Genomic DNA, 17,375 nt, shown 5'->3' with positions numbered 1-17,375 from the left:
GTAAACGTAACTGATTTTCACTGACATTTGTTGTACAGATATTTATACGTTCTATTCACATGTTATCGAAACGTTGAAATCATAAATAACATGAGCAATTACGCGATACATATTTTTAGCGTATATAATATATATTTCACGTGTCCCAAAAGCAATTTTTACGTATTTCGCAAACGACTGCACTCTGTGATTATCACAATGTTCTTAATTTACTTAACTGGATATTACATTTCAATCACAAGATAATTATCTTAATTCGTACATTTTCCGCGGATTTAACTTGAGATTATCACGATAGCTCGAATAATACGTTCTAGAATTTGTCTACTTTTCGTCAAGAATATCCCGCGCTTCGAGCTAGGCTTCATGCTTTTCACTGTTGTACATTATTGCGGAGCGCGCTTCGACTAACGTTATTCAATACCGTCACAACGTAATTCGCGGAGGCACATATTTGGAGGAACGAGTTGCGAGTGAAAAGCGCGCTTCCAGACTGACGACTTCCAAGTTCGACCGGGGAATTTTATAACGCAGACGATTCCACCCACAGGATGCTGCGGCCTAGAGATTAGCTGGCAAACTCGTGAAAAGGAAACAGGAAAGGGGCGGTTAGACCAAGATACGTGAGTTTATCCTGAAGAGCGACTGCATTCTTTCCTTTGCGCGATACTCGTTAAAATAAATTAATATGCGCATATTCCTTAGAATAATAATACATTTTTTTAAACGTTCAATCGCGTTGGGAAAGGCTACTGCCTTAAAAGGATCCTAAAAAAGAGAAGTTAATTCTACAATACTTTTTTTTAAAGTAATTTTGATAAGAGGGACAAAGTGCTTTGATATCCATAGCTCCAAAACAATAAAGACGTGATCTCTGTACTACATACAAATATTCTTTTCCTTTTTGAATACAATTCTAAAAATAATTTTGGAAATATATACATATAGATTTAAATTAATTGGTACTTATTTGTTATACACATGAATATTTTAAATATGAAAATTATTGCCTCTTGTGAGAAGCATTATACGCTGAAAATGTGTGTTAAGCTCATTATCAGACTCGACAAACTGAAGAATTATTCCAGGGAGATATCGAGACGGAATATCTCATCGGATCCATGTTGCGATCGGTTCTCAACGGTCGCAACATGGATATCCATCCGATTCGTTATCCAACCTTTGACCTACGCCAGCGTCTTTTTTTGTACGCTCTTCCCAACCGTCGTCGGGAACCCCATTGAACGAGCCGGAGTTCTCCCCAGGAGACATCGGCGAGACTTTAGAGGAATTTCACGCATCTGTCCCATGTGTGTGTTTCGAGACGCGATTCGGGCCCGGTAGAGTTTGTAGGTAGGACCATTTTCATACGTGGTTTTTGTGAAACTTATAAAAAATATATTCGTCGTCTTCCCGCGTTAAATTCCCGTGGAATTTCTAGTTGCAAGAAAGGCAAGAATAACGCAAGAATACAAGATAAGCCGGCCGCAAACCTCTTCCCATGCTGATAGAAGCAAACCTTTTATCGCGCGCAGCTGTACGCTTCACACATTTCAATTGTTACGCGATCGGTTTTACTTCGAGGAAAGATGTGACGCGAGTGTATACTTATACAAAAAGAGCTTTCGCATTTTATTTCTCGGAATTGTGACTTAACGTTCAAGCGCAAAGATATAACGACGGACGCTAATTGTAAGGAGTAACGCGAGAAATAATATTTTAGGAAAAAAACGATCGAACGAATTGAAATTAATTGCGGTCTTTATTAAAATTAGGATCGAGCTTCTAGAACGCGTTCCGCGTGCGCCAAAGCTCTCTTCGCGGCTCTTCGAATTCGCCATTATAATTTCTGATTAGAGCGATAAGGTCATACATTCGGAGCGCGGAGAGAAGGAGGGGAAACGGTCGGAGCGCATTGTTGCAATGACTCATCATCCGCGCGTTTCAGTTTATTTTCCTCGCGGCCGGAATCAACGCGCGAGTCCGGCGATGACACGAACGCGGGCTTTGAAGTCACGTTATTTTTTTTAATCCTTTAACGGCCAGTGGGACACACGTTCCACCTACTTTAAAAAATTATATCTTTCATAAAGAATCCAAAAAATGTGAAAAAAATACTCCAGAACATGCAGGTATATTGTAAAAAACTTACAGACCATTACTACGCTTATAAACCACTCCTACATTGAAGAAAACATCCCTGCAGTAGTTCAGAAACGTTACAAGTCAAAAATCTGGCTTACATCATTCTCGAAGAGAAAAATTTTACTAGAACATATGGTAACCACCCTTTCGAAAAAATAATAGAATGACTATTCTAAACGCCCATAAATAGTGTTTCATTGTTAGAGGTAATTTTTCTTGCGGCCCTTTTTTTTGTACATAATTTTGACAAAATTCTGCCTAAACTTTATGCTCATTTTTCATGTTTTCGTGATTTTGACACTTTTTGACAGGGTGTGTAGCTGAAGGGCTGCTACCCTCAGCTTCAGCAATTCTCTTGTATCTAGAGCCTACCTTCCTTTTTAAAATGAGACCCTAATGAAGTCCATGAAGTGATATGTTAAACTCTTGCAAAAAAGTCGGCCGTTAAAGGATTTATGCTCGTTTACGCAACCGCCGTTTACCTAATCGCCCGATAAAACGCACATTCCCCCGACCCCCGACTTATAATTCATTCACGTGCGGCGATCATGCGCGCGATACTTTCGCGGCCTGGGTCTTCTGTGTTTTCTCCTTTCCAAAATAGACTTCGGAGTTTCGCCTCGTGTTAGATATGTCGCAGGGATTTCATGTAATTCGTTTTTTTTTAATCCTTAGGGAATCCATAAAACCGAGATATTGTGGAATGAATAAAACTTATTAATATAAATATAATGTATAATTATAAATGTAAATTTATATAATTATATTTATATTTATAAATATAAATTAATAAGAATTTCAACGCACAATTACACAGAATCTAGAATTTTGCAAAATCACTAGTAAAATTGTGTAATTTTTATTCATTCCACAATGTCCCGGTTTTTGTGGATTCTCTAAGAATTTTGCAAAAAAAAAAACGAATTACACGAAATTCCTGTGATAGATACAAATCAACTGGAAATCGTGCGAAGGGGAAGACCACACAAATACAAAAATGGAGCGCAATTCGTGCACACTTTCAGCTGTAAAGGGAAAGCCGAATTACAACTTACAACAAAAGAGCAGAGTTACAACAAAATTGGACAGAAAATTATATCGGATGTTTGTAACGTTATTTAGGGGGGGAGCAGGCACTTTCCGTCGCCGAAGGCTCGCCCTAGCATCAACACGCGCGTTGCTCGTAACGCGCGACACCCAGTACGTGAAGCACGTGCGTCCCGCGGGAGGAAGATACTCGTTTCCGCCCGGCGCGATACTCGCGGGAAATCGCGTTTTTTTTTTTCCTTGCCGGCGACGATAATAGCACGTTACATATCGGTAACGCTTTTCGTTCCGCGACGCACGCACAACTGTTACAGGCGGCATCCCGAGCACGACTGATTGCGAGCGGAAAGCGGAATCCGCACGAGCGGAGCGCGCGCGAGCGGAAAGGGAACCGGGTCGCCGCCGCCGGGAGAGTGCGAAGAAGGGAGAAAGAGAAAGAAAAAAAAAGAGAGAGAGAGAGACAGCGGGCGCACACGTGGTGCCCGTGGGCACAGCTTCGAGAATTTTTGTGGGCCCCCCCTTCGGGCAAGGGGTCCAAGCGAGGGTCTTTTTTCAACTGTGTGAATTGCAACATGAGATATGCGAGGTCGCATATCACGACTCACGACCTCTGAAATAGAATTTCGAGGTAAAAAAAATGTGTCGAAATTGGAAACGAGCGAAGTTAATCAATTTTATTTTTGCACGTACTGCGCGTTATTGCGTATCGTGGAGCTTTAGAATTTTTTTAAATGTAATAAATATATATCTACACTGTTAAATATCTACAATGTTAAAATTATACTCAATTTGAGTCATTTTTAATTTCTATAGATCGCCACACTGCTCCTACTAAAAAAAAAGTATGTCGTTATTAATCATTAATTTAACTATAACAAACCAATAGAGTTAAAATAATACTGTTTTATGTTAAAATAATCAATTTCGACACACAATATATGTGTTAAAAATAACAAAATGTTATTTAAATCAAGGTATTGGTTTAAATTTCATGCTTTAATATTTAACATTGTATATGCTATTGATATATGTATTTATGTATATATGTCATAAAAGCGCAGAGGTAAAACGATTCCTAACACAGCATTGTATTCTTAAAATCTGTTATTCGAATTTTATCGATTATTATAAAAACTTAACACATAAGTAATTTTCGAAGTCGCACGTTTCCTATTTCTGGAGTAAGAAAGTAACATATGGAGGATTAACATATGTACCTGGAACTGGAGACAATAAATAAAGAAGAAAGCCGTGATGAATTTGAATTTAAAAATAAATTATACAAATATGTGTATATATTATGTAAATATATACATTTATGTTATTATTATTATATTTCTTTGTGCTATTTACGTGCATTATACGAGGGAGCCTCAAATGAAAACGGTCGAAGATAAAATTTTCGTAAAGGCGAGAATTCTCGCTATAGTGGAAGAGATATGAAGTAAGGTCAAAGAGCACTGTCCTACGGCACGAGGGGACACGATGGAATTTGCATTTCCTGTCTACGATGAATAATTCCGAGCCGTGCCGGTCGCACACGCTTTCGAATTAGGCCCCCGCGCGTACTCGAAATTGGGCCCGAAGTATCGAGCCCGTCATATCTAGAACCCTTTACTCTCGAGCTCGTCCATAAGATTTAAACTCGCTAGAATTAATCTCTCTAACCACACATTCACACATACATGTGTCTTCCTTCTCAAAATAGAAAAGTTATTTCATCCTTTTCATTTATCAAAATTTAAATCTAAGCGGAGAGTCAAATTCCAAAGTTAAAATCGAAAATTGAGACCAGTATAATTTCTCCCTTTTCTCTTATCGAATAGATCCCAGGGATCCCAGTGAGAAATTAACACTTCTGTATTCGCGGGTTCGAGGAATCTCAAGGGAAGCTCGACTGTTCTTCACTAGAAAGTACAACAACGTGAACTTCCTATATACAAAGAGAGCCTTCGTTTGCCAGACGGAGGGCCCGAGGCCCGAGATGCGAAGGGTGGCTGAGTCTTCGGGGTAAAGACGTAAGAAACAGCGGCCGAGGGAAGGCAGGGGCACAGGGATATACTTAGGGGAACAGCTGTTCGTCGACTGGGTTGTTGACCGTGCGCACCTACACAGGGGGAATATATTCAACAGCGGGCCCTTTCACAGGCCTCGCTCAGGTATATGCAATACGTGTCGCGCCCGCGTTGTATCCGTCCGTTCGAACCGTTCCCCGATGACTCATACGGGGGTACAATGCCTGCTCGCAAACAAAGAGGGAACAGCGGGCCTCCCTGCTGACCTCCGGGGACTGTTATACATCGTAACACATTTACGCTTCCAATCGTCTCAGGGATTTTCTGCGTGAAATCGACAAAAATTTGTCTCGCATATTTGTTTTTTTGATTTATAGAGGCTTCTTTCGTTTATGTAATTATCTATTTTATTATCGCAAATTTTTCTCAGTCTCTCCCTCTCGCTCTCGATTTCCGTCTTTTATTAGATAGATAACAAAGTTACTCATCTTTCCAATAGACTTACATAGACTTTATAAAATAACTGATAAAAGAGAAGCTGATAAAAAGGGGATTATTAATAATTTAATAAATAATTAACAATTTGTCATCGATCTGATAGTCTAATTATCACAAAATCCAGCTCTCAAAAATATCTTGGTTCATCTTCGAAAAAAGTCACTTGCATCAGTTTCTTCCTAGTGGTCTCCCGTTTCGTCTTGAAAATAGGGTGACCGTTTGCGATTGGTCGGTCGGAGAGACGATGAGCGAGATGAAACACGAGGAACAGCCGCGAATGAGCCACGCAACGCGCGGGCGATGGGGCACACAAGTGTGGCCTAAGACAAAAAATCATGCAACATCTGGAACTCCAGGATAGAAGGCGATCCGCTGTAAAAACTATTTGTACACCCTGTACGCGTGGGAGCGAGATCCACGATCTCCCTTCGTTAACTCGTAAAGGTCTCGTTTCGTCCTCTCGTTTCGTTGCCTCGAGACATGTTTTCCCACGTCTTCGAGCAATTTTCTTTTTCGACGATTGCAACAGTATGCGCGAATGATCATTCTCGAGTTACCTCACACATCGTTGACGTATCACGAGATTTAAAAAATTTTATCATATAAAAATTGACGAGGCGAAGAAGCTTATTTATACTTTGAGTCGTCAACGAATCTCATTAGAGGTGGAAAAAAATGGTTAGGAACAATTTATATATTTATTTCTATAAATAATCGACATATGAAAAATGGTAACGAATTAATGCGACGCGCAAACGCATATGTTCTTATCTTTAAACTTAAAAACTTAAAGACTTGTTCAGTTTTGTTAAAGAGATATTGCAAGATGTAGATACAATATCACGTATAACAGGATATTTGACAGGCTCGACATAAATCGCTTCGTCGAACAAATTCCGACGACACGCATCATTAAGCACATCCGTGATTATCGTGTATTACAACGTTCTCGGATAATGATCGTTAGTACTCGATGGTGACCGTCTTCGTCTTGAGATACTCGTTGAGGGCCTCCTGCCCCAAATCCTTGCCGAATCCAGACATCTTGAAGCCGCCGAACGGTGCCGCTACGTCTGTCTTGTTGTACGTGTTGATAAACACAGTGCCGGCCTCGATTTTCTCCGCGAACCTGAGTGCTCTGCCGATGTCTTTGGTGAGGATTCCCGAGGCCAGACCGAATTCGGTATCGTTCGCCCGCCCGATCACCTGATCGACGTTCTTCGAGCTGAATCTAGAGATCACCATGACCGGACCGAAAGATTCTTCCTTGGCGATGTACATGTTGTCCTCGACGTCCGTGAACACAGTCGGTTCAAAGTACCAGCCGGGACGATTCAACCTCTTGCCGCCGTAGACCAACTTGGCACCCTCCTCGACTCCCTTCTGCACGAACTGAAGAAGTTTGTCCAGATGAGCCTTGTGATTCTGCGGTCCGTGAGCCGTGCTCCTGTCTAATGGATTGCCGATGGTGATCTTCTTTACCTCGTCGATCACACGTCTCACGAACTCGTCATGGATAGTTTCCTCGACGAAAAGTCGTCCTTGAGAACGGAAAAGAATTATTGAATAATAAACAATTTAATTATATTAGAATTAATATATTAAATCCTATCGTATTATTAATTGATGGAAGGTATAACAAACGAAGATATTTCTGAGATTGATTATAAAAAAAAAACCATTGCTTTAACTCCGAGGAAAAAGAAATAAGCGTCTTACCGGCAGCGATGCAGTTTTCGCCCTTATTGAAGAACACGCTGCCCATACCGACCCTGACCGCCTGCTGCAAGTCGGCGTCCTCGAAGATGACGAGGGGACTCTTACCGCCAAGCTCCAACGACACTTTCTTCAGATTACTGTCGGCGCAGCATCTCATGATGGTCTGGCCGACCTGCGTGGAGCCGGTGAAGCCCAGTTTTCTGATCAATGGATGTCCTACTATGGCGTTTCCGACAGCACTGCCGACTCCGCAGGCGATGTTGATGACACCGGGTGGAATTCCAGCGCGCGCGGACAGCTCGGCGAATTTCAGGGCTGTTAGAGGCGACGCCTGGGCCGGCTTCATCACCACGGTATTGCCGGCCGCTAGACAGGCCGCCATCTTCCACGACAACATCATAAGAGGATAGTTCCAGGGGGTGACCAGACCGCAAACGCCGATCGGTTCGCGCCGTGTGAACGTGAGATTCTTGTTTGGACGCGCGTGCGAGATGGGTATGGTTGAACCTTGGATCTTGTCGCACCAACCGGCGAAGTAGCGCCAGGTCTCGATGGACATACCTACGTGGGTTTTCAGAGCGAGAGTATAGACCGCGCCGGAGTCGAGAGTCTCCAGAGTAGCCAGTTCTTCCTTGTGTTCCTCCATTAAATCCGCCAACCTGGAAGATAATAAAAAAAAAAACGTTAGAGAAATGGAAACGAATCTTCGTTAATTCCATCGGGAATCAAGAAACTTGTATAAAAAATTAATTTTTTTTATTCTTCTACATCTCGCAGAGTTAATTCGAGCTTTGCCTTTCGTCTAATCAATTTATTAAAAAAAGTCTGACGTGTGACGATGATAAATAAATAAAAAATGATTACTCTCCTACCTGAACAACAACGCTCCACGTTCCCTGGCGCTGATTTTGCCCCATTCACCCTCCTCGAAGGCTTTTTTAGCGGCCCTGACGGCCAGATCGACATCCTCGGCGTTCGCGCTTTCCACCGAGCAGATCACGCTTTCGTCGTGAGGATTTATCGTATTGACAGGATTACCGTGGCCGTTAACAAACTGGCCGTTGATGAAGAGCTGCCTGGGGAATCTTAGGGTCATGTTATTCGCCTGCACCTCCACCGCGTCATACTTGATCTCCTTTGCGGCTAGATTTCCCCGAGCGGTAAGTACGACCGTCGTGACGAACTCCTTGAAGACCGGTGCCATGAAGACGTCGCTGTTCTGCAGGCTAACACCAAAGTTGTCCTTGACTTCCTCGACTAGTCGCACCACGTCCATGCTGCCTCCGCCTAATACAAAAATTTCGCAGGACTAATTTGAGTATCACTTCTTGTACACTTAATCTATTAAAAAAGTAATGATAATGGCGAATAAGAAATTAAAAAATTAATTTATTATAATTATATACATCTTCAATCTTTTAACGTAACATATTTAACAAATGTATATTTAGGCTGAAGCTATCCAATGATTAGAGATTTCTATCCAAGTTCAAATGCATAAATTTGGGTGAGATTTTCAAGAAGATATTGAAGCTTACCGGAAGCAAAGAAATCCGTGTCGTCGTCGACGTCGATTTTGAGTATGTCCGCCCAGATCCGACGCAGACCGTCGGCAGTCTGCAGCTCCTCTTCCGTGAACTCCACGGCCTGGCTATCGTCAGTTTGTCCGTATTTGCTGGCGAGAATGGTCTTGGTCCCGATTTTGATTCTCTCCACATTAACGAATCGCCCGTCGACGGCCTCGATCAGCAAACCGCCCGGATGAACGATTCCTTTTCGCTCCTCGAGGTCGACTATTTTCTCGGCTTCCGGTTTCTTATCGTTCCACAAAGATGATCCGAAAAGACGCGCTTCCTCGCCGTCCAGTATCGTCCAGGCTCCAGGTGTACTGTCCAGACCACGAATAAAATCGTGAATTTCCTTAGCTGGCTTAGTCAAGTCGATCTTCTGGAGTTCCTTCTTGTTCAGCAGGGGGTCGTACGTCGCACCCTCCGCCGGTTGCGGTACCTTAGGTGCGGTACCCTTGGCGACGAGATCCACCGCCTCGCCCATGGCCTTGATACCCTCCGGATAGAGGAAATTGTTGTACAGGCTGTCCACCGTATCATTCGGCTCCACTCTGCAGGATTTCTGGAGGAGAATCGGCCCGGTGTCCAGGCCATCGTCTGCCCAGAAGATTGAGAATCCTGCGGTATCGTCTCCTTGGATCAAGGTCCTGAAATGGTAGATTGTATGTTTAAAACTTTTTTTAATATAATAATATGCATTCATAATAGCATAAACTTGCTACTCATAAAATGAAATGCGTTTAATATTGTAAACATAAATTGACGTATAAGCTATCATAAACTTATTATTTTTGTTTACATTTTACTTCCTTATATCACGTTTTCTTTAAGAAATTTTGAAAGAAAGAAATTTTCTTGCATTTTATTCGAACTTTATCCTTTTCAGCGACTAACTATAATAACAGATCTAAAAAAAAGTTAATAATAATTACATTAATTTACATATAAGCAAACTGAACTATGTATAAGAAGCATGCTAATTTATACCTAATAATATATAATTTCTATCATTATAATATAGTAAAATAAAGAAAGCGAAAACATCAGAGTTGATTTAAGAAACGAATAATTTTTGCAATCCGTCGAAGAAATCTCAACTGGCGGATATATAAACGAGAAAGATTATTAGCTACGAGACGTCAGTATAACGCGCCGAAAATGTGCGATACAGCAATATATCGAATCATATAGGTCATCAAAAGTGTAATAAAACGCGCGCGATATACGCGGCGGCATGCGAACACGCATAGTCATTCGAATAAGGGATCATATGACGGGCTCGTGACCCGCTTATTATCGTTGTCATTATCGGCGCTTTTAGCGAGAAAGTAGTCTCGCCTCGCAATCTGGAACGCGAAAACCACGGCAAACCGGTTGTTGCGGCGCGCCGATATCGAGAGAAAGAGAGAGACGTGATACCGCGGCCTGACTGACTTGTCGCGATTAGCAGCGAGCTAGATCGTAAAATAAGTAACAAGTAAATTAGCTGTAATCGTAGAAGTACATATTAATAATCTCCTTTAAGAATTTAATTGAAAAAATTTCTCATATTTTCTCAGAAATTTTCTAAGAATTTCTCATGTATTAGATTTATGAAAAATTCTAATAAATTGCGCGGATTTTCTTTTATATTTATTCAGATTTCTACAAAGATGTGTTGACAGGAAAAATCTGAAATATTTAATTATTATTTTGTCTAAATTTTTCTGAAAAATATTCCAATTTGTATGAAAAGTCTGGAAAATTCTGAGAAAGTCTTAAATTTTTCATAGTTTAATCACAAATATTTTCTAAGTCTTTACAGTTCACACGGATACGTGTCTATGCCCTAGCGAGTCGTAGTGTCGAATCCTTGTCTCTCTGTCCCCGGCATCTCGCGATAGTTTTCTCCTCTCGGGACTTTGTGTCCTTCAAGAAGTCGCTCGTCACGTCTCGATCGGTTTAACATTAACGTTTATTGTTTGTGTCTTGACTTTACCGTTCCCCGCTTACCGTTATTTATATTTATGTTTTCCAATCTAACGTTTTTCCCTGTTTTTCGACCTCGTTATTTCTTACTTTAGATTCAAGATCTTTCGGCGGTTAAGTATGTGTGACGATATAATCGCCACAATAGAAATTCTGATTTATAATAATATGAAGAATTCTGAAAGACATTTTTCCACCAGGGTTGACTTCGATAAAATATCCTATTCCGAAAATCGTCATCCATAAAAATATTCTGGAAAATTTCCGAGAGAATCGGAAGACGCGTAGATCGAAGTAAAGAGCCTCACCAGCTTATGGCGCTCGCTCCTCTGTGCCTGGGCAATATGGACGGATGATAGCATATGCTACGGTGAGGGGGATAATTAATGACCTCCATGGGAATGTACTGGCTGCAGAAGGGAAGGACGTTGAGATCCACCTCGATGCCCTTGTACAGCTCCAGGATTTCCGGCAAGGCCACTCCCTTGCTCCTCCAAGCCTTGATCTTGAAAACCGGCGTGTCGTCGGCCTTGGCGGTGGTCGCTGCGGTCGAAAAGCGGCGATAACGAAGAGGAATACAGATCGCAGGACCATCCATTGAATGTCCCGAAGCGTTTTCTCCGCGTATTTTGTTTCATTCTCAGAATCAACGATCTCTCGAAGAAGCGAGAACACCAATGGATGATCCCGAGGTAATTCATCCTGCGATCGTAAGGATCGCGAAGATATAATTGTAATATAGGATCGGTATTTTTAATGAAAATGACTCTCGTACCTAGAGGATCCTCGCGGTTTCCCTTATCCGGGATCGTGAACACTCCGGTCACCTGATGTCCATTCTGTCGCAAAAGCTTGTAGACTTCCGCCGCGAATGGACTCTGTCCGATGATAGCCACCTTGAGCTGCGCCATCGTCGACTGCGATTTTTATTTGTGAAAGATTTTCTTTATTAATTTCTGCGTATTTTCACTCCCGAAATTTTCGTCGAAAATTATATCGAGCTCTTAAGTGAGAATTAATCACATATTGAGAGAACCATCACCACTGAATACACTTATACATCCTGCTATTAATGGGTTGCACAATTTAAAGTCTAAACACACAATACACAGGTACAGGCAATAGGAACAAGGAATGAGCCAGGCAACAGAAATAACCACATTTCAACTTATCAAAAACTGTATCAACGCAATGAAATATAGGAAATAGGCAATAGGAACAGAATTTCCGACGCGTCAGAGTTCTATTCTCTATTGCCCGTATCTGATCAATCACAGTGAGTCAGTTTTATCATAAGTTGAAATATTGTTATTTCTGTTGTTTGTCTTATCATCTGTTCCTGTATTGCTTCCCATTGTTCCTATTCCCTGTACCTTTTGTATTATGTTGAGGTTTTTATATTATCGATATCTTGGGATGCGGTTCATTATTTGATTTATATTACCTATTGTCTATGCTACAGAAAAAGTTAATTTTTCGACAGACGCCTCTCAACAGTAAATATGTTAATATAAAACGCTGTAAATTTCATACATTTATTTGTAAATACATTAATTAAATAATATTCAATCGACATACCTATAATCCAAAGTTAGTCCAACACCAGTAACAGTTTTTAAGCACACTGCAAATATACATTTACAAAGTTTATTTACAGAATGTATCACTGAAATCCCAATTATTATCACGCACACACCGTCACCATTACCGCATGCACATAAAAAGGGATATATGAATTAATTATTGTTATAATATATAAATTAATATACTAAATATACATAAATAAAAAAAAAGGAGTACAGTTTAAAATTTAACTTGTTAAGGTTTTCAAGTTACGTATATAAACACTAATTTACTCGAAATTATCATTATATTTGCGTATATATATTAGGGGGAACGCGTCTCCCGCTAACAGCGCCTGTAGTACGGCTTATTATGGTAAAAAGACAGAATTTGTGCACTTTCACACATATACCGGATAATAAAATAATTGTGTACATTACAAAAACCCCGCATGACTTCTTTCAACTTTTAATTTATAATCGTATTTTTTGTGACAACGTACACGTTACACTTAACGATTTATGTTACATCAATGCGATCGCCGTAATATTTAACGTGTTAGCAAAAGCGTTTTGTTCTAGTAATCACGACGAGGTAATTAATCCGAGAGAGAAATCCGCGTCTCTCGAACATGTTCTCGCGGTGATGATATTTTTTCCCCCTCTTTTCTCCGAATTTCGTAGTGAAACGCGTCCGGATTCACTGCTTACGGTATCCAAGACGAAGTTGCGCCGCAAGATGAGATTTCTGAGACCCAGCATCGGTTGCAGGATCGCGAGAGTATCGCGGGATATGTCCACGTGGCGCCTTCACTTTCCTCACTGATTGCACCTCGAGCGAAACTTGCCCGACGATCGAAATCGGTTCGTTCGCCTGGACTGCGAGCACCCGGGTAAAAGCGGCGTTTATATAACGTGGACGAGAGATATCTTCATATCGTTATCGGCTGTCATACTCTCAAACGAGGGTCAAGATCAGAATTCGCTGATCCTTCCCATTGATCTCCTCGAGTCATCCTCGGATTATCTCCGGATGTCGCAGGGGACTGATATATACAAAGGCATGCGACCAAGATTACATTCGAGTGACTTTTTCCTTCGTGATTATCAAGCTAAATGTTTAATTAACGAATTGAGAAGTTGATAATTATCGCAGGATAAGATTGTAGCATACGCGAGATCATAATAATTATTGTTACAAGTTAGATAACGATGAAACACATCCTGTTTTAGTACTTGGCATTTTTGGCAACGGTATTTATTAATAGACGATATGAAAGATAAAAACGAAAGAAAAAAAAAGAAGAAAAAAGATAAAAAGAAAGGAAAAAAACAAAAGTCTAAAACAGAGAAAAATGTAAAGGACAAAAAATAAAAGACTAATAATGTATTATTTTTATACCTACGTCTATGTTTTTTTTCTCTGGTCATGATACGAGGTGGTATCTTAAGAGATATTCGACGATAAGAAAAATACGTAATTTTTTTTCTCTTTACCAGATCTCCTCTTTACCGGATTGATCTCAATCTGAAATGAATTTGCAAAAAGAATATTTGCAACGTAAGTCTTTTCTTAGGCAAACATTGATATCGGTTTAAGTTTATTCACGTCAAATATATGCAACATCGGGGAATTGGCCAGATTTTTTTTTTTTTTTTTTTTTTAATGACGCCAATGACTTTCTAATTCTAATCGACGCGGGGGTCGCGGGACGCGAGCGTAAACCGGTTTGCTCCAGTTAAGAGGAAATGATTCGCCGGTTTCGCGAGTGTTAGGTCACAAGTAAGTAAAAAGTCTCGCTGATAAATTTGTGTTTATACTGGGAATCCCGACCGGGAAACCGGCGCGAGTCGGTTTCGGGTCACTCTCCGCGGCGAGGTGACGATCTTTATCGCAGGATCATACGAGAGTAAAATGCGCGTTTAGCATTATCTGATTTACGCATTCGTAATGCCACAGAAACGGTCATCGCGCCGTAACCCTGTTACATCAGTCATCTAACTACGTCATCTAAGTCCTCGTTCCATGAAAAATCGTCTAAATTATGCATCTTGAAAAGAATCGCGCTCTCTTTCGGATAAGCCAAATGAATTTCCTCGAATAAATACTTTTCAGGGCCAGCGTAGACACATCTCTTCTGTAACCAATAAAAATCTGTCTTCAAATTTTATTATTAAATTAGATTTATTACTTTGTGTCGCTTCTAAATTAATTTCTTAATTAAAATATAACGCGAAGATACAAGGTTTTCATAATTGAAAAGTGAAATGAGTAACGCATTCGAAAAAAACATATAGTAGGTGCATATATTACATATGCATGTTATGCATATATTTAATGCTATTGAAGAAAAATATCTCGTAAAACAGATTATTGCGTAAAATAGATTAATTTAAGATTGTATTAGATTCATGATACAACATATACAATTTTCTTATTCAAGTTGGTTCCCTTTGGACCACTTTATATAGCTAATATAGCTTATTTAATTATTTAATATAATTACTTAATATAATTTTATTCGTGCTACTAAAAAATTTATCGCGATAAGGATACAATTCCAAAAATTCGCGAAGAAATTTTATTGTATCTATACAGGAAAGAAAATTTGCTTTTGTCGATAAAGCGATTTTTCTTCACGTCTAACACGTACCTAACAATTCAAGAGATGATTCAGTTTTAAATTCTTTAGACCTCCTCATCCATGCGATAAATCGAAACAGATTCGCAAGTCGAGTCGTTCAATATCGCGGTACTTTGAATTCGGATGCGCCGTCGATCGCTGTCGTCGGTTTCCTCTTGTTCATAATGTTCTGGATCTTTTGCCACTCGCGATCGAGCTCCGCCTTCTCGTTCTTCTCCTTATTGTACTTCCTGGTGCGCCTGCCATCGGCCATCTTCACGCCGTACTGGAAGGCTGCCTTGGGTAGCGCCTCCTTGTTGTTCATATATTCGCTGTATTCCTCGGGCGTGTCGAAGTCCCACCGACCAATCGGGCCCTTCTTGTTACCCAGGTCCATCTTCGTGTAATCCACCTCATCGTCCGAGTCGTCGATAGCGTCTTGCATCTCGTCTAAGCCTGGATAACACTCGGCATATCCTTCCGGCTCGGCCGCGAGTTTGTTCAGCAACGCACCCTTCTTCGGCGCGTTGCCATCCGCGGCGGCGGCGGCTGCTGCGGCGGCTACCACATTCGGCAAAACGTTCGGCAATTGGGGCGCATTTGCCTTGTCGTCAGTGTCCAAATTCGACTCGGGTTTATCGAAATATGAGCTTTTCTTCTTCTCGCGCTGCTGCGCGTCCTTCTTACTCGTCACCGTCGGCACATAGTCGCCAATCTCGCCGTAAATGCTGTCGTCGGCGGCGGGCGGTCGTGGTTGGATATCTATGTCGTTCAGATCGTCGCCGCGACCGCGTCCATCCTTCAGCTTCTTGCCCTTCTTGCTGTGGCGGCTACCCTGGCGCAAGTACGACAGTATCTGCGCCAGTTTGTTGATGACAATATCGTTAGTCGTGAGAGTCGGCATGTTGTCGATCGTCGGCACGTCCGCCTTGCTTCTGATCAGCGTCGTCGGTATGTCGACGTCGGCATTTTCGTCATCTAACTCGATCACATACGCCATGCGACCCGGCGTGAAAAGCTCGTTTCTTTCGATCTGCTTGGATTTCATAACCATGATGGTCTTGTACACGTTCCGACCGATCTTAGTCTTGAATTGCATCTCGTCGTCCTTCTTCTCCGGAAGTGGCTCCTTCTTCGACTTCACCTCCTTCGGCTTCACCAGCTTCTCCAACTCCTGCTCCTGTTCGTGTTCTTTCGCTTCGATCTCACTGCGTACCTATAGAGCGACATTATATTAGTCATATTGAACGTGAAAATAAAAAATTTAGGTCTGAAATACAATGCATTATCTGCATCTTGTATAAGTTGTATTTTGTTGCAATCAAATTTCTGTAATCTAAACTATTCTCAGGATAAGCTAAAGTTTTCTTGTCACCGAAATGTAACGATTAACTTTCATTATAACTTTCATTATATCGTTTTTTTTTTTTTTTTGTTAAGGCTTTAATACATATCCTGAAGGTATTATACTTTTTGCAGAAGGGCGTAATCCAAGCCCTTGACCAAGTGAGTGTGCTCCATGTCACCACCCAAGAATTTGGACTGTTGAATCATCTGTCTCCTGCGCTCCGCAGCATCCATGCCAGACTTCACATCCGGCGCGACGGCTCGATAAGCGCTGGCATTGTTCATAGGATCCTCCGCTTGGTAATCCTGATTGGTACCGTCCCTGCGCTCCCTCGCGCGATCCCTGTACTTCTCCGCGAGCTCGGCCATCTTATCCTCCTCCTGCTTCTTCAGCTTCGCGTAGAAGCTCTTCTTCTTCCTGCGCAGCTCCGCCCGGCTGCCCCCGCTGATCTGGGGGGTCTGAGCGGTCTTCGCGCTGGCATCCCTCGCCGTACCGGGTACGGAGGCCGGAGTGGACGAGGGCACTGACGCCCTCGGGGTCATCAGGAGCTTCCGGAAATCATCGTTCGTCAAGCGAACCGACATGCTCACCTCCTCCTCCGTTTCTGGCATCTTGGCTGGCTGGCTCTTTTCCTGCACCAGGTTATAATCAGCAAGATCTTGGAGAAATATACAATTTGAAACAAGTCAAGTCGTTTTCTAAAAAAAAAAAGTAAGACACTCACCTTTAGTGTCGTTAAAAACTGTAGCAAGTAAAATAACAATTCCTGCGCGACAACGAAAACGTCAGTCAAGCAATTTTGTGTGTTTACCGCAGAGTGTCAAGGATCGGGCGTCTGTCTGACGGGCGATCAATTTACAAGAATTACAAGCAGGACGAGT

The 17,375-nt window shown here is 41.5% G+C and overlaps 2 protein-coding genes across 3 annotated transcripts; both read right to left on the bottom strand.

Moving 5' to 3' along the window:
• Nucleotides 1-6,384: 6,384 nt before the first annotated feature.
• On the bottom strand, nt 6,385-14,567 carry LOC139772649 (cytosolic 10-formyltetrahydrofolate dehydrogenase). The gene is made up of 8 exons (XM_071706492.1): nt 13,234-14,567; nt 12,539-12,584; nt 11,736-11,877; nt 11,269-11,503; nt 8,963-9,639; nt 8,297-8,711; nt 7,425-8,083; nt 6,385-7,246 (listed from the first exon to the last, which is right to left on the bottom strand). The coding sequence occupies exons 3-8, from the start codon at nt 11,869-11,871 to the stop codon at nt 6,669-6,671; spliced, it is 2,700 nt and encodes an 899-aa protein (XP_071562593.1). The 5' UTR covers nt 11,872-11,877; nt 12,539-12,584; nt 13,234-14,567; the 3' UTR covers nt 6,385-6,668.
• Nucleotides 14,568-14,906: 339 nt separating this feature from the next.
• On the bottom strand, nt 14,907-17,368 carry LOC139772654 (protein Red). 2 transcript variants are annotated; one of them, XM_071706497.1, is made up of 3 exons: nt 17,219-17,368; nt 16,617-17,126; nt 14,907-16,362 (listed from the first exon to the last, which is right to left on the bottom strand). In XM_071706497.1, exons 2-3 carry the CDS (start codon nt 17,103-17,105, stop codon nt 15,265-15,267), a joined length of 1,587 nt encoding a protein of 528 aa, XP_071562598.1. In that variant the 5' UTR covers nt 17,106-17,126; nt 17,219-17,368; the 3' UTR covers nt 14,907-15,264. The 2 variants fall into 2 exon arrangements, with proteins under 2 accessions (XP_071562598.1, XP_071562599.1); XM_071706498.1 differs by having other exon boundaries at nt 16,617-17,152; nt 17,219-17,344.
• Between the last annotated feature and the right edge of the window lie 7 nt (nt 17,369-17,375).

This window comes from Temnothorax nylanderi, unplaced genomic scaffold, assembly GCF_030848795.1.
Source record: "Temnothorax nylanderi isolate EJ_2023f unplaced genomic scaffold, tnyl_v1.0 TNYL_tig0052_pilon, whole genome shotgun sequence".
In the NCBI taxonomy this organism is placed as follows: Eukaryota; Metazoa; Arthropoda; class Insecta; order Hymenoptera; family Formicidae; genus Temnothorax; species Temnothorax nylanderi.
Note: the sequence above shows the minus strand (reverse complement) of the source record. Positions and strands in the feature narration are given on the sequence as shown.

Bases quoted from the DNA above. Each gene is read 5' to 3' on its own strand.
- LOC139772649 (XM_071706492.1), bottom strand. From the start codon at position 11,871: ATGGCGCAGCTCAAGGTGGCTATCATCGGACAGAGTCCATTCGCGGCG. The intron at 11,504-11,735 runs GTACGAGAGTCA...TTTCGACCGCAG, and splicing joins AAACCGCGAGGATCCTCTAG to CGACCACCGCCAAGGCCGAC. The intron at 8,084-8,296 runs GTAGGAGAGTAA...ATTATCTTCCAG, and splicing joins CGTGGAGCGTTGTTGTTCAG to GTTGGCGGATTTAATGGAGG.
- LOC139772654 (XM_071706497.1), bottom strand. From the start codon at position 17,105: ATGCCAGAAACGGAGGAGGAGGTGAGCATGTCGGTTCGCTTGACGAAC. The intron at 16,363-16,616 runs GTATAATACCTT...GTCGCTCTATAG, and splicing joins ATTACGCCCTTCTGCAAAAA to GTACGCAGTGAGATCGAAGC.